The 25,368-nt window shown below is 35.9% G+C and overlaps 1 protein-coding gene across 2 annotated transcripts in view; it reads left to right on the top strand.

The window, feature by feature from the left end:
• The window catches only part of LOC125092612 (AP-1 complex subunit sigma-2-like), a 32,154-nt gene extending 8,977 nt beyond the window's left edge, over positions 1-23,177 (top strand). For both annotated transcript variants that reach the window (XM_047717018.1, XM_047717017.1), the window contains exons 3-5: positions 1,230-1,338; positions 1,913-2,050; positions 21,547-23,177. In XM_047717018.1, coding sequence (XP_047572974.1) covers positions 1,230-1,338; positions 1,913-2,050; positions 21,547-21,594 — 295 coding nt within the window. In that variant the 3' untranslated portion in view covers positions 21,595-23,177. The remainder of the gene's footprint in view (positions 1-1,229; positions 1,339-1,912; positions 2,051-21,546) is intronic.
• The last annotated feature ends 2,191 nt before the right edge of the window (positions 23,178-25,368 follow it).

Here is a 25,368-nt window from a genome sequence, read left to right as displayed (position 1 = left end):
TATGTAATACCACTGCTGGTTTCCCGAGTTTCTGAATAGCAATCAGCACTTAATATTATCGAGGATCTATGTACTTGATGAGTTTGTTCCCTTTCGGTGTTTTCAAGATTATGTCTTTTGTCCTTTGGCAGTTTGAATATAATTTGTTTCACTATAGCTCTCTTTGAACTTTTTTGTATGGAATTGATAGGGAATATTTAAATGTGTAAATTCATTTATTTCATCACATTTGGGAAGTTTTGGGTCATTTCTTCAGATATTCCCGAGTGTCTGTCCAGACTTTTTCTGAGCATGTGTCCCGCCATGGACATGCATGTGATGTTCTAAACTGCCCAGAATACCTTAAAAACTCTCTTACCGCAGTGTCTCCTTACCCTCTCTCACACAAGTTTTTACGTCTGTCTTGCTGTCTGTTGCTTCTCCCAGCTATTATCTCCTTCCCATTGTTGCTATAGCCAATAATTTTGCCCTTAAACACTTTGGGGCGAAAGCTGCCTGTGAAGTTATCCTAGGTCCCAGTGGGAAGAAATAGACACATCCATTCCTAGTCTTCGAGGAATCCACTGGACCAGTTCTTTGTGAATTATAGTACGTATTGTACTTTCTGGCATTAGCAGCCAGCACCAGAAATGTGAGCTGCCATTAACCTGGGTAATGGGTTAGTAGGTAAAACCACACCGTGTGCTTATTTCATTGCAGCAGTTTCTTTCTTCTTTTATTATTTTATGTAAAACTTGTGGCCTGGAGTGAAATCTTTATTATATTCCTTACCCTGGGCCCCTTACTAACTAAGCCATATTCTTTGGTTAGGATTATTATGATGATTCGAATGACAATATCTTCAGTAAATCCTTTATTTTCTTCTTTGCTTACTTGTCCTTTGAATTAACTATAGAGTGTATTTTGTTTTAATTAAATAAACTCAGGAAAAAAACCTGGATCCTCAGAGTTTTAAAATACTCCTAGAAAGGAACCTGAAAGAAAGAATAGCAAAATATGGTACCCTTTCTGCTTTATGTGATTGGATGATGTTTTTCTTTCTCCTTTTGTGTACTTTTCAGAATTTCTCTTAGGAACATTTATTATTTTTTTAGTCTAGAAGAAAAATAATCTGCACTATGAGAAGAAAAAAATGTGTAAGTCTGGGGATTCTCACAATAGTGTATAAAAATGTATTTAGAAAACAAGTACAGGGTAAAATTTTATCCCACATTTATATTTTGTTACAGATATGCTAGCTTGTATTTTTGCTGTGCTATTGAGGATCAGGAAAATGAACTGATTACTCTGGAAATAATTCATCGTTATGTGGAATTACTTGACAAATACTTTGGCAGTGTGAGTAGTATTGTAAGAAATTGAATGCCTTAGTAATTTTTTAACCTTCATAATGAGTTTATTATTTGTTTTATGGATGCTATTTAAATGTTACTGTTACTGAGAGGTAAAGAATGACAACTTCCTATAAGTGTGAATAGTCCGTTAATTGTAAAATTCCATTCCCCTAGAGACCTAGTCACTTAATTACAGTACTAAGAATAAGATTTAAGATCCCGAAATTGAAAGGAGTTCAACTGCAGATATTTTAATGTTTTGAAATGTTTAGTATGAAATTTAGACTTGGATAGCAGTTACCTTTACCTTTTAAATAAGAACTGAAAAATTAGTTTTAAAGGTAGAAAATTTTTGCTGGCAACATGCAAAATCAAATATTATTTAACTCGTATACATTGTGTTTTTAGGTACTTCAAATTTGAAAAGTCAGTGATGCTTACACTGGTATAATTACTATTTTACAGGGAGTTAAGATTGATTCACTTGTGTTGGGTTTTATTTTACCAACTGATAGGGGATAAGCAAAATTTGCCTCCTTCAGTTTAACATTATCATTCTTATTATTTTTGCTTTTTAGGTGTGTGAACTTGATATCATCTTTAATTTTGAGAAGGCTTATTTTATTTTGGATGAGTTTCTTTTAGCGGGGGAAGTTCAGGAAACATCCAAGAAAAATGTCCTAAAAGCAACTGAGCAGGCAGATCTACTTCAGGAGGTAAGCTACTCTAGTAGACTTCTTTACTAGGACTATCATGTTTTGTTGTTGTTAGAGAAGTTTTGGTGATCATTTTTCATACTTTCAGAAAGTACCCAGAAAGAGGGCCACCTAGGTGGCTCGGTTAAGCCACTGCCCTCCGCTCAGGTCATGATCCCAGGGTCCTGAGATCGAGTCCCACATCTGGCTCCTTGTCCAGCTGGGGGCCTGCTTCCCTTTCTGCCTCTGCCTGCCACTCTGCCTGCTTGTGCTCTCTCTCTGACAAATAAATAAATAAAATCTGAAAAAAAAAAAGATAGTACTCAGAAACATAGTTGGAATATAGTGTCCATGTGCAGGTTGTTTGTTTCATAAAACACATGTTCAGTCACATCAACTCAGTTATCTATAGATTGTTCACTTTGAAAATAGTCTGTTGGTAAGGCTCTCTCTGTTCCTATTTTTTAGCACTCAGAATACTAGAGCCTAAACGTTAAGGAAAAAAAGGAATCAGAGTTAACATTAATTATTTCAAGAACTTTACTATGTATTGTTTCTGTTACTTAAGAAAACCTCCTCTTTTTAGGCTAGATAATTGAGCCTGGCATTTTTTTCCCAGTTGATCATTATTTTCAATTGATGCCTAATGATGCCAATGTAGCAAAGCAGATTAGAGTTTTCTTAAGGTATTGTTCTGCTTTTTCCCCTTTGGGGAAATGTATTTCACTGTTTTCTTCATATTTTTCTATTACTTCTCACAGTTGTTAGGATTTGGTAAATCAGGTATTCCCCACCCATGTATTTTTTTAAAAAGTCTTTTTTTATTGTCTTAAAGTACACGTAAAATAAAATTTACATTTTAACTGTTTCGAAGTACATAATTCAATTTCACTAATTACTTTCACAGTGTTGTATAACCATCATCACTCTCCATTTCTAGAACTTTTTATCATGCCCATACTGAAACATTCAACCATTAAATAATAGCATCTCCCTGCTACTCTTTACCAATCTCTGTAGTCTTTATTCTGTTTTTTGTCTCTTGCCTATTCTACTTCATTTTGGCCTTTTGTGTCTGGTTTATTTCACTTAGCATAATGTCCTCAAGCTTCAGCCATGTTTTACCATCAGAATTATGGCTGAATAATACTCAGTTGCATATACATGTGTTTGTCCATTCATCCATTGATGGACATTTGGATCATTTCCACCTTTTGGGTATGGTGAATAATATGCTATGATTGTGGGTATAAAGGTATCTGTCTCTACCTGCTTTCCATTTTCTTGGGTATGTATGTACCTAAAAATAAAATTCGTGAGTCATGGTAATTCTATTTAACTTATGGAAGAATAGGCAAATTATTTTTCACAGTACCTGCTCATTTATGCTTTTCTACCAGCAAAATATGAGGGTTTCAGTCTGTTCCCTCTTTGCCAATAGTTGTTTTTTGTTGTTATTGTTGTCGTTATGCTCATTGTAATAGGTATGAAGTACAATTGTGTACTTTTGATTTGTATTTCCATAATGAGTAATGATTTGGGGCATCTTTTCATGTAGTTGTTTGCAGTTTATATCTTCTTTGGAGAAATGTTTATCCAAGTTTTTTGCCATTTTGAATTGGTTGTTTGTCTTTTTATGGTTAAACTGCAGTATTTTTTTATATATTATGAAAATTAGGGCTACATGGGTGGCTCAGTCAGTTAAGTATCTCATTCTTGATTTTGGCTCAGGTCATCACCTCAGGGCTGTGAGATCAAGTCCCAAATCAGGCTCTGTGCTCATTGAGGAGTTTCCTTGAGATTCGCTCTCTCTCTGCCTTCCACTACCCTTCTCTGTCTCTTAAAGGAAGAGAGGAAAGAAAATATTAAATGCATATCAAAAATACGGTTTTCAGATGTTTTTGCCCATTCTGTATGTTAGCTTTGGATCTTGTTGATTATATCCTTTTTTGTATAGAAGTGTTAAGCTTGAGAAAGTGCAATTTATCTTTTTTCTTTTATTAGTAATGATTGTGCTGTTATACATGTGGATCTGTTGTTAAGTCCAAGGTCATCTGATCTACACCTGTGTTTTTGTCTAGGTGTTTAATGTTTTAGCTCTTACATTTATATCGGTGGTCCATTTTGAAATAATTTTTATATATAATAAAAGTTGAAATGGGTCCCTATCTCTTTTTTCATGTGGAAATCCAGTGAGTCGAGCAGCATATATTGAATAGACTATTTTTTTAACCATTTAGTGTTCTTGCCATCCTTGTCAAAAAATCAGTTGGCCAACAGGTACGTGAAAGGATTTTCAGCATTACTAATTGTTAGGGAAATGCAAATCAGAACCACAATGAAGTATTATACTTGGCCATCATCAAAAAGATAAGAGATAAATACTGGTGAAATATGAAGAAAAGGGAACCGTTGTGCCCTTTTAGAGGCATTGTAAATTGGTATAGTCACAATGGAAAACAGTTCCATTATTCCCTAAAAGATTATAATTGGAACTGTCATATCCAGCAGTTCCACTTCTGGAAATATATCCAAAAGAAATGAAAACACTAATTTGAAAAGTCATTTGCACCCCCATGTATGTAGTAGCATTATTTATAAAGCCAGAATATAGAAATACAGCCCTAAACACTCATGGCTGGATGAATGGTGAAAGAAATTGTGAGCTAGATGTGTAGGTAGGTAGATAAATATAATGGAGTATTATTCAGTCATAAAAATGAGAAAATCCTGTCAAAGGCATGTGGATGGACTGGAGGCATTATGCTGAGTAAATAAGTCCGATAAAGACAGATCTCACATGTGGAATCTAAGGGGAAAAAATCATGGAAAAAGAGGTCAGATTTGTATTTACTGAGGATGGAGGAAGGGGGGCTATGGAGGAAGATGGTTAAAAGGTACAAACTTCCATTTATAAGATAAATTAGTACTAGAGTTAGAATGTACAGCATGATAACTATAACACTTCTGCATGATATACAGGAAAGTTAAGAGTGGTATATCATTACAAGGAAGAAGTTTAGTTTCTGTTTCTTTTTATTGTATCCAAATGTTGATTGATGTTAACCAAATGTAATCATTTCACAATACATGTAAGTCAAACCTTTGTGCTGTATATCTGAAACTCATACAATGATAAATGTTAGATCTTAATAAAATTGGGGGAAATAAAAAGAATACTTGCAATAAAGATGCTTCTAGGAAAACTACTTCAGTCTGCATATATGACACAATTATTTTACCATTTGAAAGTGATCCCCATTCTGTAAGGCATGTAGTGCAGTATTTAAGAAAATTTATAATAAATAGATTACTAATAAAAACAAAAAATCAGTTGGCCACAGACGTATGATGGTCTTATTTATGGGTTCTCAGTTCTAATTGGTCTTTATGTCTTTTATGCCAGAACCACACAGTTTTGACTACAGAAGCTTTACATTAAGTTTTGAAATCAAGAAATCTGAGATCCCTGCCTTGTCGTTCTTCAAGATTGTTTTCACTTTTGAAGTTTGACTTTTTAAAATAGTTTAGACCTTTGCGATTTTATATGAATTTTAAGATAGATTTTTCAGTTTCTGCAAAGCACCATTGGGAGTGCATTGAACCTGTGGATGACTTTGTGGAGTTATGGACATCTTAATGTTAATAAGTCTTCCAGTAGTGAACACTAGATGTTTTTCCACTTGTGTTTTAATTTCTTTAGCAAAGTTTTGTATTTTTCAGTGCACAAGTCTTTTACCTCCTTGTTGGTTAGTCTGTTCCTAAATATTTTACTTTTCCCAATGCTATTGTCAATGGGTTGTTTTTTTTGTTTGTTTGTTTGGTTTTTTTTTTAGTTCCTCTTGAGATACTCATTTCTAGTGTGTGGAAATAAAAGTGATTTTTGCATGTTGATTTATCTTTCAATTTTGGTCACTTTGTTGTTTTGTGTGGAATTTGTAGGGCTTTTTACATAAGGTGTATATTACAATAGACATAATTTTACTTTTTTCTTTCTAATCTGGATTTTTTAATTCTTTTTTTTAATTGCTCTAAGACTTTAAGGACTATGCTGAATAAAGTGGAGAGAATGGGCACCCTTATCTTACTCCTGATCTTTAGAGGAAGAGCCTTTAGAGTTTTCATCACTGAATATGAATGTAGACTTGTCATATATAGCCTTATTATCTCTGTTCCTGAAATGTTGAGTTTTTTTTTTTAATCATGAAAGGGTATTAAATTTATCAGGTGATTTTATTTGCAGCAGTGGAGATGAGTATGTGGGGTTTTTTTCTCTGAATTTCTTTCAGTGTGGTTTCTTACATTGATTGACACTGACATGTTGAATGAACCTGATATTCTATGAGTAAATTGCACTTGGTTGTGGTATATAATTTTTTAATTTTGCTTTGAATTATGTTAGTAACTTGTTAAGGATTTTAAGATCAATATTTACCAGGGATACTCATTTGTAGTTTTCTTGTAGTGCTTTTGTTTGGCTTTGGTATCAAAGTAATACTGGCATTGGAATAATTTTGGAAGTGTTCTTTGCTTTTCAATTTTATTGAAGAGTATGTAAAGAATTGGTGTTCTTCTTTAAATGTTTGGATAAGTCAGCATTGAAGACATCACATATGGCTTGCTTTTCTTGATTGGGAAATTTTGATTCCTGATTCAGTCTTATTAGCTATGGATCTGTTCAGATTTTTTATTTTTTTATAACTCTTGATAGGTTATGTTTCTAGGAATACATACATCTCATTTCGTTATCCAGTTTTTAGTCAATCTAGTTAAAGTTTTATCAGTTACTTTAAATTGTTTTTTAAATTCAATTTAGTTAACATACACTGTATTAGTGCTTTCAGGGGTTGTCAATTTTGGTCTTTTCAAAGGCCAAACTTTCAGTTTCTTTGATGTTCTCTATTTTTCCATTCTATATGTTGTTTATATGCTCTAAGTCTACTATTTTTCTCCCTTCTCCTAGCTTTGGGTTTAAGTTTGTTCTTTTCTTTTTTCTGTAAGGAGTAAGTTTAGGTTGTTGGTTTTGAGATCTTTTCTCTTTTTTAATGAAAACCTGTAGCAAAAACTAGAATTTTAACATTGCTAAGAACTTTATCCCATAAGTTTTGTTATGTTTTTTTAATTGAATTATTTTTCATTTATTTTATTTCTTATTTATTTTATATTTATTTATTTTAATTGTTTTATTTTTCTTCTTTCAAGATAGTTTTTAATTTCTTTGATTTTCTCTTTGACCCATTGGGTAGTTAAGATTATATCATTTAACTTTGTGGATTTATTTGTGGATTTTTCTCATTTCTTCAGCTGTTGATTTCTAGCTTGATTCATTGTGACAGGAAAAGATAATCTCAAATGTATTAAGACTTATTTGGTGGTCTAGTACATGGTCTTATGTGCACTAGAGAAGAATACATATTCAGGTGTTGGTGCGTAGAGTATTCTTGTCTTTGTCTTTTTTTTTTTTTTTTTTTTTAGATTTATTTATTTGACAGAGGAAGATCACAAGTAGACAAAGAGGCAGGCAGAGAGAGAGGAGGAAGCAGGCTTTCTGCGGAGCAGAGCTCCCAATGTGGGGCTCAATCCCAGGACCCTGGGATCATGACCTGAGCCGAAGGCAGAGGCTTTAACCCACTGAGCCACCCAGGCACCCCTTGTCTTTGTCTTTTAAATCCACTTGTGTCATAGTATTTATTGTTCAAGCTCTAAATTTTCTTACTGAGCTTCAGTCTGATTACATGTAGAGTAGCAATAGTATTTTTTCCTCAGTGTAATTACTGAAAAATGTAAATGGGCTTACCTGGGTGATACAGTTGGTTGAGTGTCCAACTGTTAATTTTGCTTCAGGTTATGATCTCAGGGTGGTGCAATTGAGCCCTACCCGCAGCTTTACATTGGGTGTGGAACCTGCTTCAGATTTTCTCTCTCTCTTCCTCTAGTTTTTTCAGCTCACTTTCTATTCTGTGTCTTTTCCTGTAATCTCGAGTTACCCATGGGTCTGCAGCATCCCTACAACTTTTCACACACCATGGCATCTTTATTTTAAGTAGCCTCCAACTTGATACCCAAATTATGGCACTCTTCCCATCATCATTTTTTAGTTAAGTGAACAGATACCATTCCTTGGAGTAGCCCCATACAAACCAGAATATTACAAACAAGTTCCAAATTTGTTCTTCTAACTCAGAGGACCAGAAATGGGGTGGATTTGTCTCTACTGGGGTTACCACTGGTTTTAGCTTTGCTGGGGAAACATGTAATTTAAGGGTGAGATGAAGATGTTATGAAATTTCTTTTATTTGAGTTTAGCTTTTGCTTGTTTTAGTGTTTGTTTGGTTATTGCAGCTTCCTAACTGACTCTTAGAGTTAATTATCTCAGTGATAATTTGGTTTTTATTATTGCTTATTGGTGTAATAATGGGAGAACAAATGCCTGGGTCTCCCTAGTTCAGTCTTTCTTTTATTCCTCTCCAGATGTCTTTATCTGCGGGTGCCAGGGTGGCTCAGTGGGGTAAAGCCTCTGCCTTCGGCTCAGGTCATGATCCCAGTATCCTGGAATTGAGCCCTGCATTGGGCTCTCTGGTCGGTCAGCAGGGAGCCTGTTTCCTTTCCTCTCTCTCTCTGCCTGCCTCTCTGCCTGCTTGTGATGTCTGTCAAGTAAATAAATCTTTAAAAAAAAAAAAAAAGTATTTATCTGGCTTTGGATCAGAGTAATGGTGGCTTCAAAATATGTTAGGAAATGTTTCCTTCTCTTCTGTTTTTGCAAAAGTATGTTTCCCAAGAAATCTCCTATAGCTTTCCCTTAAAGCCTTAAGTAGTCCATTGTAGGTCTTACCTTTGCCCCCAAACACTTGCTAGTTTGCTTTATAGTTTTTGCCCAAAGCCCACATGAAAGCCCTTTTGCTACATGAAAGAGCCTTACATCAATTTTTCAGAGAGCCTGCAGACAGTTTAGTACAGATACAGGCTGTACTTTAGAAATAAGTTCTACTTTGCTCCTTCCAGAGCCAGAGATCAAGGTCCTATATAGTTGGATGCCTATCTGTACTTCAGAACTGCCACAATGCCCTATAGGGAGTAGGAGGAAGTATAGAAAACACTGCAAAACTTTCCTACCATTTTCAAGTTACCTTTTTCTTCATTCAGAATTTACTTGGTTCCTGTAAACTTGACTGGATTCCAGTATCCTGACAAAATTGTTTTTTGATAGTTCACCGCTTTTTTTAATATTTCTTTAGAGGAATGACAGGTTGGCAACTGCCTATGCTACCATTTTGCTGCTATCACTCCCTAATTCTTAATTTTCCTTTGACTCCAAAGATGTACTGATGTCATGAAGATCCACAATACTGAATTTCTACTTACCCCATTATAATATTTTCTTGATACAAAGAGAACAAAATGAGTTGGTTAATTTGGAGGGATATATATAATTTAACCAAAAATCAATTTTAAATATTTAAATGTCATTAAGGCATTTATTTTTGGCTGAGTCTTTCAGAGATGACTTTTTTTTTCCTTTGCATGGTTTCTTTTTTTTTTTTTTCTTTTACATTTTATTTATTTTAAGAGAGAGTGAGATGGGGAGGGGCAGAAGGAGAGGGTGAGAGAGAATCTCAAGCAAACACCATGCTGAGTGCAGAGCCAAACATGAGGCTTGATCTCAAGACTGAGAGCATGATCGGAGCAGAAATCATGAGTCAGATGATTAACTAAGCCATCCAGGCAGCCCATGGTGTCTTTGTTTTATTTTTTTGCTGCTGTTTTTTGTTTTTATTAATTAATTTTTTTAATTTTTTTTATAAACATATAATGTTTTATTAGCCCCAGGGGTACAGGTCTATGTATCACCAGGTTTACATACTTCACAGCACTCACCATAGCACATACCCTCCCCAATGTCCATAACCCCACCACCCTCTCCCTACCCTGCCCCCGCCAGCAACCCTCGATTTGTTTTGTGACATTAAGAGTTTCTTACGGTTTATGTCTCTCACGATCCCATCTTGTTTCATTTATTCTTTTCTTACCCCCAAGTCCCCCACGTTGCATCATTTTATGATAGTTGTTGTTCCCTGATTGACTGAGTTTGCTAAGCATAATACCCTCTAGTTCCATCCACGTCATCTCAGATGGCAAGATTTCATTTCTTTTGATGGCTGCATAGTATTTCATTGTCTATGTATACCACATCTTTCTTTCCATAGTTTGGCTACTGTGGACACTGCTGCTATAAATATTCGGGAGCATGTGCCCCTTCGGATCACTACATTTGTATCTTTAGGGTAGATACCCAGTAGTGCAATTGCTAGGTCATAGGGTAGCTCTATTTTCAACTTTTTGAGGAACCTCCATGCTGTTTTCCAGAGTGGTTGCACCAGTTTACATTCTCACCAATAGTGCAGGAGAGCTCTTCTTTCTCCGCATCATCACCAGCATCTGTCATTTCCTGACCTGCTAATTTTAGCCATTCTGACTGGTGTGCAGTGGTGTCTCATTGTGGTTTTGATTTGTATTTCCCTGACGCCGGGTGATGTGGAGCAATTTTTCATGTGTCTTTTGGTCATCTGGATGTCTTCTTTGCAGAAATGTCTGTTCATGTCCTCTGCCCATTTCTTGATTGGATTATTGGTTCTTTGGGTGTTGAGTTTGATAAGCTCTTTATAGATTTTGGATACTAGCCCTTTATCTGATATGTCGTTTACAAATACCTTCTCCCATTCTGTCAGTTGTCTTTTGGTTTTGATGACTGTTTCCTTTGCTGTGCAGAAGGCTTTGATCTTGATGAAGTCCCAATAGTTCATTTTTGCCCTTGCTTCACTTACCTCTGGCGATGTTCCTAGGAAGAAGTTACTACGGCTGAGGTCGAAGAGGTTGCTGCCCGTGTTCTCCTCAAGGATTTGGATGGATTCCTTACTCACATTGAGGTCCTTCATCCATTTGGAGTCTGTTTTCATGTGTGGTGTAAGGAAGTAGTCCAATTTCATTTTTCTGCATGTGGCTGTCCAGTTTCCCCAACACTATTTGTTGAAGAGGCTGTCTTTTTTCCATTGGACATTCTTTCCTGCTTTGTCAAAGATTAGTTGATCATGGAATTGAGGGTCTATTTCTGGGTTCTCTATTCCATTCCATTGATCTATCTGTTTGTTTTTGTGCCAGTACCGTACTGTCTTGATGATGACAGCTTTGTAATAGAGCTTGAAGTCTGGAATTGTGATGCCACCAACTTTGGCTTTCTTTTTCAACATTTCTCTATTTGAGGTCTTTTCTGGTTCCATATAAATTTTAGGATTATTTTTCCATTTCTTTGAAAAAAAAATGTATGGGATTTTGATAGGGATTGCATTAAATGTGTAGATTGTTTTAGGTAACATTGACATGTTCACAATATTTTTTCTTCCAATCCATGAGCATGGAACATTTTTCCATTTCTTTGTGTCTTCCTCAATTTCTTTCATGAGTATTCTATAGTTTTCTGAGTATAGAGTTTTTGTCTCCTTGGTTAGGTTTATTCCTAGGTATCTTACAGTTTTGGGTGCAATTGTAAATGGGATTGACTCCTTAATTTCTCCTTCTTCTGTCTTGTTGATGGTGTATAGAAATGGAACTGATTTCTGTGCATTGATTTTATATCCTGACACTTTACTGAATTCCTGTACAAGTTCTAGCAGATTTGGAGTGGAGTCTTTTGGGTTTTCCACATATAGTATCATATCATCTGCGAAGAGTGAGAGTTTGACTTCTTCTTTGCCGTTTGGATGCCTTTAATTGCCTTTTGTTGTCTGATTGCTGAGGCTAGGACTTCTAGTACTGTGTTGAATAGCAGTGGTGATAATGGACATCCCTGCCATGTTCCTGACCTTAGCGGAAAAGCTTTCAATTTTTCTCCAATGAGAATGATATTTGTGGTGGGATTTTCATAGATGGCTTTGATAATATTGAGGTATATGCCCTCTGTCCCTACACTTTGAAGAGTTTTGATCAGGAAGGGACGCTGTACTTTGTGAAATGCTTTTTCAGCATCTATTGAGAGTATCATATGGTTCTTGTTCTTTCTTTTATTAATGTATTGTATCACATTGATTTGCGGATATCGAACCAACCTTGCAGCCCTGGAATAAATCCCACTTGGTCGTGGTGAATAATCCTTTTTATGTACTAATGGGTCCTATTGGCTAGTATTTCGGTGAGAATTTTTGCATCTGTGTGCATCAAGGATATTGGTCTGTAATTCTCTTTTTTGATGGGATCCTTGTCTGGTTTTGGGATCAAGGTGATGCTGGCCTCATAAAATGAGTTTGGAAGTTTTCCTTCCATTTCTATTTTTTGGAACAGTTTCAGGAGAACAGGAATTAATTCTTTAAATATTTGGTACAATTCCCTTGGGAAGCCATTTGGCCCTGGCCTTTGTTTGTTTGGACATTTTTGATAATTCCTTCAATCTCCTTACTGGTCATGGGTTTGTTCAGGTTTTCTATTTCTTCCTGGTTCAATTGTGGTAGTTCTTTCCAAATTTCCTCCTGTGATTGAGTTCTAGCTTCAGAGCATTGTGATCTGAAAATATGCAAGGAATGATCCCAATCTTTTGATACCAGTTGAGACTCGATTTATGATCCAGGATATGATCTATTCTGGAGAATGTTCCACATGCAGTAGTGAAGAATGTGTATTCTGTTGCTTTGGGATGGAATGTTCTGAATATATCTGTGATGTCCATCTGGTCCAGTGTGTCATATAAGGCCTTTATTTCCTTGTTGATCTTTTGCTTGATCTGTCCATTTCAGTAAGGGGAATGTTAATGTCCCCTACTATTATTATATTATTTTCGATGCGTTTCTTTGATTTTGTTATTAATTTGTTTATATAGTTGGCTGCTCCCACGTTAGGGGCATAGATATAAAATTGTTAGATCTTCTTGTTGGACAAACCCTTTGAGTATGATATAGTGTCCTTCCTCATCTCTTATTTTTGTCTTTGGCTTAAAATCCTCATTGATCTGATATAAGGATTGCCACCCCAGCTTTCTTTTGATGTCCATTAGCATGGTAAATTGTTTTCCACCCCCTCGCTTTAAATCTGGAGGTGTCTTTGGGTCTAAAATGAATTTCTTTTAGACAGCACATTGATGTGGGGGTTTTTTTTGTTTTTGTTTTTGTTTTTTTTTAGATTTTTATTTATTTATTTGACAGACAGAGATCACAGGTAGGCAGAGAGGCAGGCAGAGAGAGGAAGGGAAGCAGGCTCCCCGCTGAGCAGAGAGCCCGATGTGGGGCTCGATCCCAGGACCCTGGGATCATGACCCGAGCCGAAGGCAGAGGCTTTAACCCGCTGAGCCACCCAGGCGCCCCTGTTTTTGGGGTTTTTTTTTGTTTTTTTTAATCCATTCTGATAACCTGTGTCTTTTGATTGGGGCATTTAGCCCATTTACATTCAGGGTGACTATTGAGAGATATGAATTTAGTGCCGTTGTATTGCCTGTAAGGTGCATGTTACATACATTGTCTCTGTTCCTTTCTGGTTTGTTACTTTTATGCTCTCTCTTTGCTTTGAGGACCGCTTTCAATATTTCCTGTAGAGATGGTTTGGTGTTTACAAATTCTTTCAGTTTTTGTTTGTCCTGGAAGCTTTTTGTCTCTCCTCCTATTTTCAATGATAGCATAGCTGGATATAGTATTTTTGGTTGCAGTTTTTCTCGTTTAGTGCTCTGAATATATCATGCCAGTTCTTTCTGGCTTGCCAGGTCTCTGTGGATAAGTCTGCTGCCAATCTAGTATTTTTACCATTGTATGTTACAGACTTCTTTTCCCTGGCTGCTTTCAGGATTTTCTCTTTGTCTCTAAGACTTGTAAATTTTACTGTTAGGTGATGCGGTGTGGACTTATTCTTGTTGATTTTGAGGGGGTTCTCTGCACCTCCTGGATTTTGATGCTTGTTCCCTTTGCTATGTTAGGGAAATTATCTACAATAATTCTTTCCAATATACCTTCTGCTCTCCTCTCTCTTTCTTCTTCTGGAATCCCAATTATTCTAATGTTTCATCTTATGGTGTCACTTATCTCTCGAATTCTACCCTCGTGGTCCAGTAACTGTTTGTCTCTCTTTTGCTCAGCTTCTTTATTCTCTGTCTTTTGGTCTTCTATATCACTAATTCTTTCTTCTGCCTCGTTTATCCTAGAGTAAGAGCCTCCATTTTTTATTGCACCTCATTAATAACTTTTTTAATTTCAACTTGGTTAGATTATAGTTCTTTTATTTCTCCAGAAAGGGCTTTTATTTCTCCAGAGAGGATTTCTCTAATATCTCCATGCCTTTTTCGAGCTTGGCTAGAACCTTGAGAATCGTCATTTTGAACTCTGGATCTGACATATTCCCAATGTCTGTATTGATTAGGTCCCTAGCCTTAGGTACTGCCTCTTGTTCTTTTTTTTTTATGGTGAGTTTTTCTGCCTTGTCATTTTGTCCAGATAAGAATACATGAAGGAACAAATAAATACTGAAAGGGTGGCAAAGACCCAGGAAAATGTGCTTTAACCAAATCAGAAGAGACCCCAAATCATGGGTCGGGGAGAAAGGGGATAAAAGAAGTTCATAAAAAGAAATTTAAAAAAGAAAACAATAGGAAAAAATATAAAAAGAAAAAATATATATATTTAGACTGGTGAATAGAACAGGGTCTCCCACTTAATTTCGGGAGTATTTTGGTCTCTTAGAAGAAACTACCTACCAAAATTTTAAAGAATGAAAAACATATGTAAGGGTAAACACAATGAAGAGGTGCAATATGACTATAAAGATGAAAAAAAAAATTTCTTCTAAATTTCTAAAAAAGGAGCTGATAAGTTGATTGGGAGATAAAGAAAAAGAAAGTGGAGAGAATTTGCTCAGGCTGGAGACTAGAACAAGCCTGGTGCTAGATTTAGGGTGTATTTTGATCTGTTAGAAGTTGTACCCCAAATTTTTTAGAAAAAAAAATCTTATGTGTATACAAAAAATAAAGTTAGCTACAATGAAGGATAAAATATGACTAATAATGAAGGTTCAAAAAGATTTTTTTTTTATGAAAGGTATTGTTAAGATAAACTAGTTTAAAAGCATTAAAAGAGGAAAGGGTGAAAGTTTAAAAAAATTTAGCAGAAGAAAAAAAAATAAAATTTAAAAAAATTAATTAACTTTGCAAGACTAAAGAATCATGGGGAGAAAGCCATGAATTCCATGTTTTGCTTTCTCCTCCTCTGGAATTCCGCTTTCTCCTTGGTTAGTGAACTTGGTCTTGGCTGGATTTCTTGTTGATCTTCTGGGGGAAGGGCCTGTTGTAGTGATTCTTAAGTGTCTTTGCCCGAGGTTTAATTGTACTGCCCTTACCAGGGGCCAGGCTAAGAAATCCACTTGGGTTCGCTTTCGGGAGATTTTGTTCTCTGAACGCCTCCCAGTCTCCGGCCTGAAGGAGTCGAGAGCTCGTGGCCCCACTCCTCAGCCACCCTCAGAGAAAAGTGCTCAATATTTCCCATCTCCCTGGACTCCGTCTGCACTCTCACTTCACCCCGCCTTGGACCAAGCATCTCTGTCTCTGGCACACAGCTCCACCTGGAATCTCTGAACCCTGCAGATCCCTGAGGTCTTCCAGGGGGGTCCCCCCTGGATCTTGTGGGAACCTCACTCACAGAGCAGTGGCCTATGCCATGGATTACAGTTCCAGGGAGCCCTGAGTTGAGAGCTCGCTCCTCAGTTCTGACTCTGTAGCCAGCTTCACTGCTCTAATACCTGCGAGATCTGCGACACTCAGACACCCCCAATCCATTTGTGATCCCCACGTGGGCTTCACCCTGGTTTAGCCTCTGGAGCGATGTCCCTCAGTGGAGCAGACTTTTAAAAGTCCTGATTTTGTGCTCCATTGCTCTGTCGCTTGCCGGGACCCGGACCCTCCCCCCGCGGTCTATCTTCCTGTGGCTTTGGATTTACTTCACCGGTCCTGCCTTTCAGAAAGTGATTTTCTGTTTCTAGAATTGTTGCTCTTCTCTTCGATCTTTTGTTGGATTTGTAGGTGTTCTGAATGGTTTGATAAGCTATCTAGCTGATCTCCTGCTACCTGATGTCATCTCAGCCTGCTACTTCTCCGCCATCTTGACTCCTCCCCGAGAGATGGCTTTTAAGGCTGTTTTCTCTTACAGTGAAGAGGGTTTTTCTCCCAACTAAAGAATGACCTTCATAGTTGATAAATGTTAATTTTTTTATTTTAGTAGAATAATTATTGCCAACAAGGAATACTCTGACTTATTATCAATCCTTGTTTAAAGTAAAAAGATCTCCTTATCTATGTAGTTGTAGAGATGGCTAGAATTATCACATTCTGTAAGTGTTCATTCATATAGGCTTGTTTATTCTCTTTCATAATAAGTCTCTTACAGAACTTAGAAACTTTGGATAATGAGTTAATATACAGAATATATCAAGAATTCTTAACAACTCAACAAAAAACTGATTTTAAAAATGGACAAAGGACTTGGTAGACATTTTCCAAAAGAAGACATACAAATGGACAACTAATATATGAAAAGATGCATAATATCACACTACCCAACTGAAGAGCACTGACATACTACCTTATACACAGTAGGATGGCTAGTATCAAAAAGCAGAATCTAACAGCTGATGATGAAGATAATGGAAATTGGACCCCTTATACACTCAGTGGGAATGCAAAATAGTATGCTTTGCATACTTTGCAAAATACTATAGAAGTTCTTCAAAATATTAATAATAGAACTACCATATGATCCAGCAATCCCATTTCTGTGTGTGTATCTAAAAATGAAACACTATTCACAATAGCTAAGATGTGGAAACAACCTAAATTTTCATCAGTAGATGAATATCTAAAGAAAGTGTGGATATATACATACAAAGGAATATTTAACCTTAAAAAAGAAATTCTCAATATGTAACAGCATCACTAACCTTGAGGATGTTTAGGATAAATGAAATAAGCCAGTCAGAAACACAGATTAAAAGTTCAAAAACTAGTAGGATATAGGAAATCTTACTTGTATTTATAATTTTGTCACATTTGCCATTTATGTTTTCATATTACATGAAAAGTCTAATTGTATCACAAGAGATAGCACCAAATATTTCATTAAATTGTTAACTTTTATTGGGAATTTTGCTGTTAATTGTTATTTTTATTGGAGTTTTTTCCAATTTACAGGGAAAAATTCCAATATTTTTATTGGAAATTTTGCTGTGACATGTTATCATCAGAGCTTATAATGCAATTTTTCTAGAGAGAATTTTGAAATTGATCCAGAATTTCATCAGAAAAATAAAATAATGTGAATCACTAATGGCGTTAAGAAATAGATTCCCCCCAGAAAGTAAGATCTTTTGTAAGTGAATGAATTGTGTTTGTGTTTAACTTACCTTAACTTACAGCTTCATTCCATTTTAATTATAATCTAAGTGGAAAAAAGAAGTAAATATCTCTTTAAAATGTTTGGGAGTGGACTAAGGGTTACTATTTAACTGGCTTTTCTCCATTTAATGGTTCTATAAGTTTAAGTTGAAATGTAACTACATTTTTTTTAGAATACTTTACATAATTTCATACCTTAAGTATTCAGTGTTTATGGTTAAATATTTAAATGAGATACTTAAAAAGATACTTTAAAAATATTCACTGCTTTTTAAAATTAACAGTTTTAACTTTGGGTGTTATAGGTATTTGGGGTGGGAGATATAATCCCTTTAAGAGCCTGAAGGGCCAGGGACCCTCTCCCTAGGAAAAAATGTACAAAGCTGTTGTCTCTAATGTTAAGGGTTTCTTGAATTGTTAGAAGTCCATCCATGAGCTTTATAAGGGTCAGTAAAAATGTTCTTCTTTCCTATGGTAATGAGACACACATGTTTTTAAATTTATGTGGGCATCTAACACATCTATTTGGGAAATTCTTTAAAATCTGTGTAGTGTTTTGTTTATTTTCCTAAAGTAATATCCTTAGTTTCAAAGTCATTCTTTTGGCTTTTTTTGTTGTTGTTCAGAGTGGAGTTTAATAGTTAGAAATCTGCATTACTATTTAAAGTGGCTGATGAGAAACTACTTTTCCACTTTTCCTTGGGAAGAATTTTCCTTGGTGATCTTTAGGATTTTATGATCACATTTAAAATCTAATGATTATTACAATGTAATAATTTTCATGAAGGGAATGAATAATAAGATCCTGTTTAACTTAATTCTGATAAACTGACAGGTTAGAGTATTCTAATTGAATTTTCAGTTAATTCAGTATTCAGCAGACAGACTGTACTGAAAATCTTTCCATTATTATTAAAGTGCTTCATGATTCTGTAGGAGATAAGTTGTCATTTTCAATGAGTATCATGATATACATTAAGATAGAAATACTAAAGAGGAATCTGAAATTGAGCATTCTTTTGAAGCTAAATATTAACAATCATAAAACAAAAGCAAAATTTGTTTTTGTTTTACTGTGCACTAAGTGTTGTAGAAGTCTTACTGTATGTAAACTTAACATATTCTACGTAAGAACATGCCCATTTCTTTCTCTGCCATGTTATGATATTCTGATAACTGGTATGCTAAATAACTAGTCATCTTTTTAACAGAAACATAAAGAGCTGACACACTTATGAAAATCTACTTATGAATGAAGATACACTAAAGCTCAGTGTAGATCCAGTATTTTTACAATTCTATATTTCCCTCACTACAACTCTAATCCTGTTCTTTTTTATTGCATGTGTGATCTTTGTATAGCTTATTCCTGCCCACAGTTGACATATTTCTTATTGAAAAAAAAATTTTTGGCCTATGAACATTTGAGAAATATTTCTTTTTAAACACATAATGTTTTTAAAGATGAAACATCATGAATTTCATTGTAATGCTATCTCTGGTTAACCTTGTAAGATTGAAATCTGCAATTATTAAAATGTTTACTAAAGAAAATGAAGACTTGGAATACTAGGTTAGCCCATAAGTAGTGCCATAATCAACAATGTAGTTTGGTCTTCAAACCAATAGTTGATATATTTAAGACTATTAAAACTTAGTATGTTTTATGTTATATCACATTCTATATGAGCTTGTATATATCACTTAGTTTTGTCACATAATATTAGTTGGAAACAATATTCAAGTAAAATTAATTTTTCCATTATCTAATATTTAAGTTAAACATTTCTTAGCAATCTTAAGGATTTCTAATGCCTCATTTATTGAATCATATTTTGCTATATAAGGGTATCTAGCATTCTCTCTTTAGGATCTCAAAACTGTGTCAGAAAACATACATGTGTCAGAAGACATACATGTTGCTCAGTAGTAACCCTTTAAAGGTATTATTATAACTTTATTTATAGAGTTAAAATATCAGTCTGTTTTGGGGCATTGGGGAGCTCAGTCAGTTAAGTGTCTGCCTTTAGCCCAGATGTTGATCTCAGGCTCCTGGGATCCCCTTGTTTGGCTGCCTGCCCAGCAAGGAGTCTGCCTCTCCCTCTCCCTGTGCCCCTCTTGCCCTCCCTCTCTCTCTCATCTCTCAAATAAAATTAAAAAAAAAAAAAAAATCAATCTGGTTAAGCACTTTTTACCAAAATATGGTGTTGGTTTTGTAATATAGTTTAAGTGTCATTTTATTATAGTTGATGATTTTTTCATTATGCTTTTATATATAAAATATTAAATGCTTTTATATTATAAAATATTAAGACTTTTGGGGGCACCTCGGTGGCCAGTGGGTTAAGCCGCTGCCTTCGGCTCAGGTCATGATCTCAGAGTCCTGGGATCGAGCCCCGCATCGGGCTCTCTGCTCGGCAGGGAGCCTGCTTCCTCCTCTCTCTGCCTGCCTCTCTGCCTGCTTGTGATCTCTCTGTCAAATAAATAAATAAAATCTTTAAAAAAAAAAAAAGACTTTAATATTGGATGTGCTCTTATTAAAACATGCATCATATTTCATATAAAAGGAAAAGTACATGATAATTCATTGTTAATATCTAGAGACTTTAATGTATGAGTTAAGTTACAATTAAAAAGTAAATTCGAAAGTTATTCAAACTGGTTTACCCCTAAAAGAGGCCTATTTACCTAAACTTTAGTGTTATGGACATATACAGTTGATCCTTGAATAAGGGATTGAACTGTATAGGTTTGATTGGTGGATTTTTTTCAATAAATATAGTCCTATCTTCTTATGATTCTTTAGTAATATTTTCTTTTCTGTATATAATACAGAGTAGATACAAAATATGTGTTAATTATTTATGTTATAGATAAGGTATTAGAATTATTTTGATAATCTCAGTGCATGAGGTAAGTACTGTTTTTGTTTTCCACATGCAGACCATAGTTAAGCAGTTAAATGAAGATTACAATGTTTAGTGCTCTAAACTCATTAAATCTAATATTTTAACAATTTGTGGTTTTATATAATTTGTATTTTCTGTTTTGTGCTATACCATGATTAGGATGCAAAAGTAAGTTTATGTATTTACTTGATGGATATTATAAAATTAAACTTTTTTTTTTTCATTAACATACACTTCACCTTTAAATTACAAAATTGTTGGGGCGCCTGGGTGGCTCAGTGGGTTAAAGCCTCTGCCTTCGGCTCAGGTCATGATCCCAGGGTCCTGCGATCGAGCCCCACATCGGGCTCTCTGCTCAGCAGGGAGCCTGCTTCCTCCTCTCTCTCTCTCTGACTGCTTCTCTGCCTACTTGTGATCTGTCAAATAAATAAATAAAATCTTTGAAAAAAAAAATAAAATAAATTACAAAATTGTTGGTAGTAAAACCTGAAATTTAACTTACTCGGTACCTTTTTTTCTTTTCTTTTTTTCTTTTTTTTTTTTTTTTTTTTTTTTTTTTTGATGTGCAAAACCAGCCATCACAAAAATTTTTCAAAATTTTTCTTAATATTCTTGCTTTGGTTTGTCCTCTTTGAAATTTAGCAATGACTAGCAGTTGTTAAATAGGACTTTTTGTCCCCGAGCATTGTTTCTCTGTGTTGCCTCTACCATTGCCATTGGTTGCTTCTGAACGGCTCCAGGCACTGTTTTCAAAGGTTTTCCACTGTGAATAATTAATTTAGCAGAATTTTAAAAATATATGTATGTATATTTTTTTAAAAACATGACCAGAAAACAGCATGAAAAACAACTTTTAAAGATTTATGGAAACAGTAGTTTTTGTTTGTTTCTTTCAATTTGAAGAAGAGGATTTCAATTTTAGAAATTGCTGGTCAGTTTGCAGTTTTGTGTTATAGAGTATGGTAGGCAGTCTTTAGGTATTTAATGAATGTTGATCCCAGATGTCTTGGGCCCCAAACCCTAAATAATCACTGGCTATCACTAGTAGAGTACTCTATAATCCTGAGTTGTGTTTTTTTTTTTTTTAAGGTTTTCTATTTTGCTTTCTTTATTCTTCTAGGCATGTACATTACTTCCATGTTAATTTCACACTTTTAAACCTCTCCAGATATCTTTACCAATCTCACATTTTCCCTCCACAGGAAGCTGAAACCCCATGCAGTGTTCTTGAAGAAATTGGGCTGACATAACTCTCATCCCTTGTTGATGACTTTTTGTGGCATTTCACACACCATAGATGTCATTGCTATACTTCTCAGAGTTACCTAATAGTGTTTGTTAAATGATGTCATTGTTACTGTTTTATAAGCCACTTCTTCAAACCTACACAAAAACATTTTTTGTTGTTGTTCCCCAGAGGAAACTTTGGTTAACCAATAAATAAGTTACTTTAAATATGAATTAGCCTGATGGAGCACAGAAAAGATGCCTTTTATGGATATTTTAGTTTGAATGTTCTCTTACATGACACACAAACACACACACACACACACACACACACACGTATATATGTAAAATTTAGGTGATATACATTTATTACATTACTGTTTTTGGCAAAGAAATCTGAAATTAAATAATGTGAAAAGTAGTATTATAACTAAAAACCAAAGAAGCATTTCAGTATATATGGGTAGATATATTGCAAATTAATGAAATTTTAATAACTCAACTAGAACTTAATATATATATATATCATATATGTAACAATATCTATATATTAATATGTAACTTAATATGTACATATTAAGTTCTAGTAGATCTACACACACACACACACATACACACATATGTATACATACCAAAGACCTGTTGGAAGTTATGTATCTTAAAACACAACCAATTCCACATAATTTAAGTGACTTTGTTAGAACAATGTTATTTCACGCTAAATATTATCACTTAGGGATTTTGAGCCTGGGGCCAGATAGGTCGTTCCATGATAGTACTTTTTTTTTTTTTTCTTTCTGTGGCAAGAACATATGACTATGAAAAGTTCTTTGTGATCATAATAATTTGGTCACTTGTTTTAATATTCCAAGAAAAAGTAAAATGGCTGTCAGGAATTCTTCATAACACTATTTTGACAATATACATTGTTCATACCACAAAATGTGACAGAACTTACTGTTTAAAGCAAGAATGTTCCTTTGGGAGTGCTTGCTACAACCAAATTTATTTTGCACTCTGCTACTCTACTGCTTCCCTCCACATAGAAGTACTGCATATTTTAGGGCAATTTCCTTCTGTGGCATATGACATTTTTCTGATTATCAAAAGGCTTAAAAACAAAAAACACCTCTCAAGTAAGAGTTGAATGAGCTAAAACAGCATTAGTAGTGCCTATAATTTTAAGTTCTGTAACTTTCATTGTCACTTTTACAAATACTTGTGTATATGTAAAAATGTCTTCACAGTTTACAGTTTGACATGTATAAGTTCTGTGCTGTGTTTAATCGTTCTTGTGCTGATATTCAGTCTATGTAGCATTATCTTGCCACATTACCAATTGGTTGTAATATTTAACACACCATTCTATGTTTTTATGTGTTTCTGAAAGTAGTTAAGCTAGGGAGAGTTTGTTAAGGAAGCACTTTAAATTTTTCAGTAAAATGTTAAATACTCATTTCCATTTGAATGTAGAGTTTGTTGTAAGCACACACAAGATAAGTGGGGATTTAAGGAGTTTGCATGCACTTCAAGTTCATTAAAAAATGTTAATTCTTTGCTACCAGAATTGTGTCTGCGTAAATAAATGCCTCTTTTAAAACTTTGATGTAATTGACTCTCTTTTTGAATGAATAACTTAGATTGTTCTAGGCAGTGAAAGAGAATTTGATTCCTACCCCTTTTTTCCCTATTATGAGGGAACAGAAGGCTGGCTGAGGACAAAGCAAAAGCTGACCTCCTCCAACCTTCCCCCAACCCCACTCCTGGGTGGGACATATGTGACATTCTTTAGGAATTTTCCACCCATCTTAAGGTTAGTACTTTACTAGAGGGCAAAACAACCTTGGCAATGGCAAGGCCTCTGGTATCTGGTATCCTGTAGGTCCTCTTTAGCATATGAAAGTTCTATTGAAACCTCCCTTTTCCTTACCTCCCCCACCCCCACGGTACATAACCTGCCACCCTTCACAACCCCAGGGCAGCAGCTCTTCCTGCCCATGGGTCCTGTCCCCGTGCTTCAATAAACCACCATTTTGCACCAAAGATGTCTCAAGAATTCTTTCTTGGTCATCAGCTCCAGACCTCACCCCAATGAACCTTACTTATATCCTAAAACCATCATTTGGCGCCCAACATTGGGTTGTGAGTCTTTACATTTGGACTCTGAGCTTCAGTGCAAAATTGGTGAGTACTCTCTCTTCTTCCCTTACTCTCATTTCAAGGCCTTTTCTGGGAGTATGGTCTTATTGAACACTTGCATGTCGATTGCTCAGGCTGTAATCCTCTAGCCCATGGCAACTCTACGGGGAGGAGAACGTCTGCCTTTTGACTCTAAGTTAGTAGCCTGACCGAAGTGGTAATAAGACCCAGAAACTGATGGCCTCTTTTTATTCCTGTTCTTACATAAAGTTGTCTCTCTCGTGCATGGAACAGCCACCTAAGTCACCAGGACAGCTGCCAATCTTGACTCCTATGTGAGGTTTACTCCTGATTGATCTAATGTGATCCACTCCACATCCCTGTTCTACCTACTTCTGGCCAAGAGACCTCCACTGGGAGCTGGCCGAAACCAGTACCCAGCTGAATTAAAATGCAACCAGGGACCGTTTCCTAGGGAAGTTGGCTGTAAGGAACACATGTGTTGGAATGTCGCATAGGCCATGATGGATTTCAGTCTTTACTGTTTCTTGTCAGTGTCTTCTACAAACTACTTAAAGCTACAAAATTGGTTAATTTCCCCTTGTAAAAATTTTTCTGGTATTCTCATGGGTTAAAATAGCAAAACAGTATGCAATCTTCAGGACAAACAATGGCATGGCATGGCACAGTAGTTTGGTCCATTCACCAGGCACCCATTGGCAGCTTAGGATGCGAAGGGGAAGGGTGGGGGCACCAGCACTCCTCCAGGGCCTTTTATGGCAGGAATGTCTTCCAAGGGAAGTCAGGATCATGATCAATAGTGCTGTCTTGTTGAGGGATGCCTCCGGTCGCTTTTGCCACAGGGGAACCTCTGACATGTCCTGCGTGGGATGCCACCCAGGCATCAGGGGGGATTTGTAATGGACTTTCTTTACTTTTCTGGGAACATGCCTCAGTAGGCTTCTTCAGTTCCTAAGGACTCTCTACCTCAGGGTGCCTTTTAACCCACTAGAAATAATTTATATTGCAAAACTTAGGAAAGGACTGAGCTCTGGTAACATTACATGGCCTCACTAGGAAATTTCAGTTAGATCTAGGCCTTCATTGCTCTATACCCAACCTAAGGACCTTTTGCAGAATGTGTTTGCCTGAATGAGTCAACTAGTAAACCTCCTCCTGACATTGGATGATAAATATGTAAATAAGCCTCTTAGTAAACCCAGGTTGCTGGAGGATACACAGGCCATCCGTAGCAAAGGGGACTCTGACTTTATCTCTCTGTGTTCCACTTGTGTTCCTTCTCCCTCCCTCATTTCCCTTGTTAATGGCTGTAACTGGAGCCAACTGGGGTTAGTCTAGACTAAGTTGAGATGGAGACTTTAGGGAATATTTACAAGCAGCTACCAAAACACCCTTTGTTTTGGAGAAATTCCCTGTCTTCTCTAGCCTGAGCTGGACTGCTTAACCCCACCCCCATTGTTGGAGGGAAAAATCATGTATGCTTCTCTGTTGGGGCTGATGAGCTCTAAAACCGGGAATCCTTTCTCTGCCTTCTGGCAGTACTTTTTGTTTCTTCTGTCTCCCCCTTCTCCTGTTTCTGCACCAACATGCATGTGGCCTGCATAACTGGCTTCTAGACTGTCCTTGTGCCTCCTGTG

The sequence above is a fragment of the Lutra lutra genome, chromosome Y (assembly GCF_902655055.1).
Source record: "Lutra lutra chromosome Y, mLutLut1.2, whole genome shotgun sequence".
Classification (NCBI taxonomy): domain Eukaryota; kingdom Metazoa; phylum Chordata; class Mammalia; order Carnivora; family Mustelidae; genus Lutra; species Lutra lutra.
The sequence above is the reverse complement of the archived record's forward strand: the minus strand, read 5'-3'. Positions and strand labels throughout refer to the sequence as shown.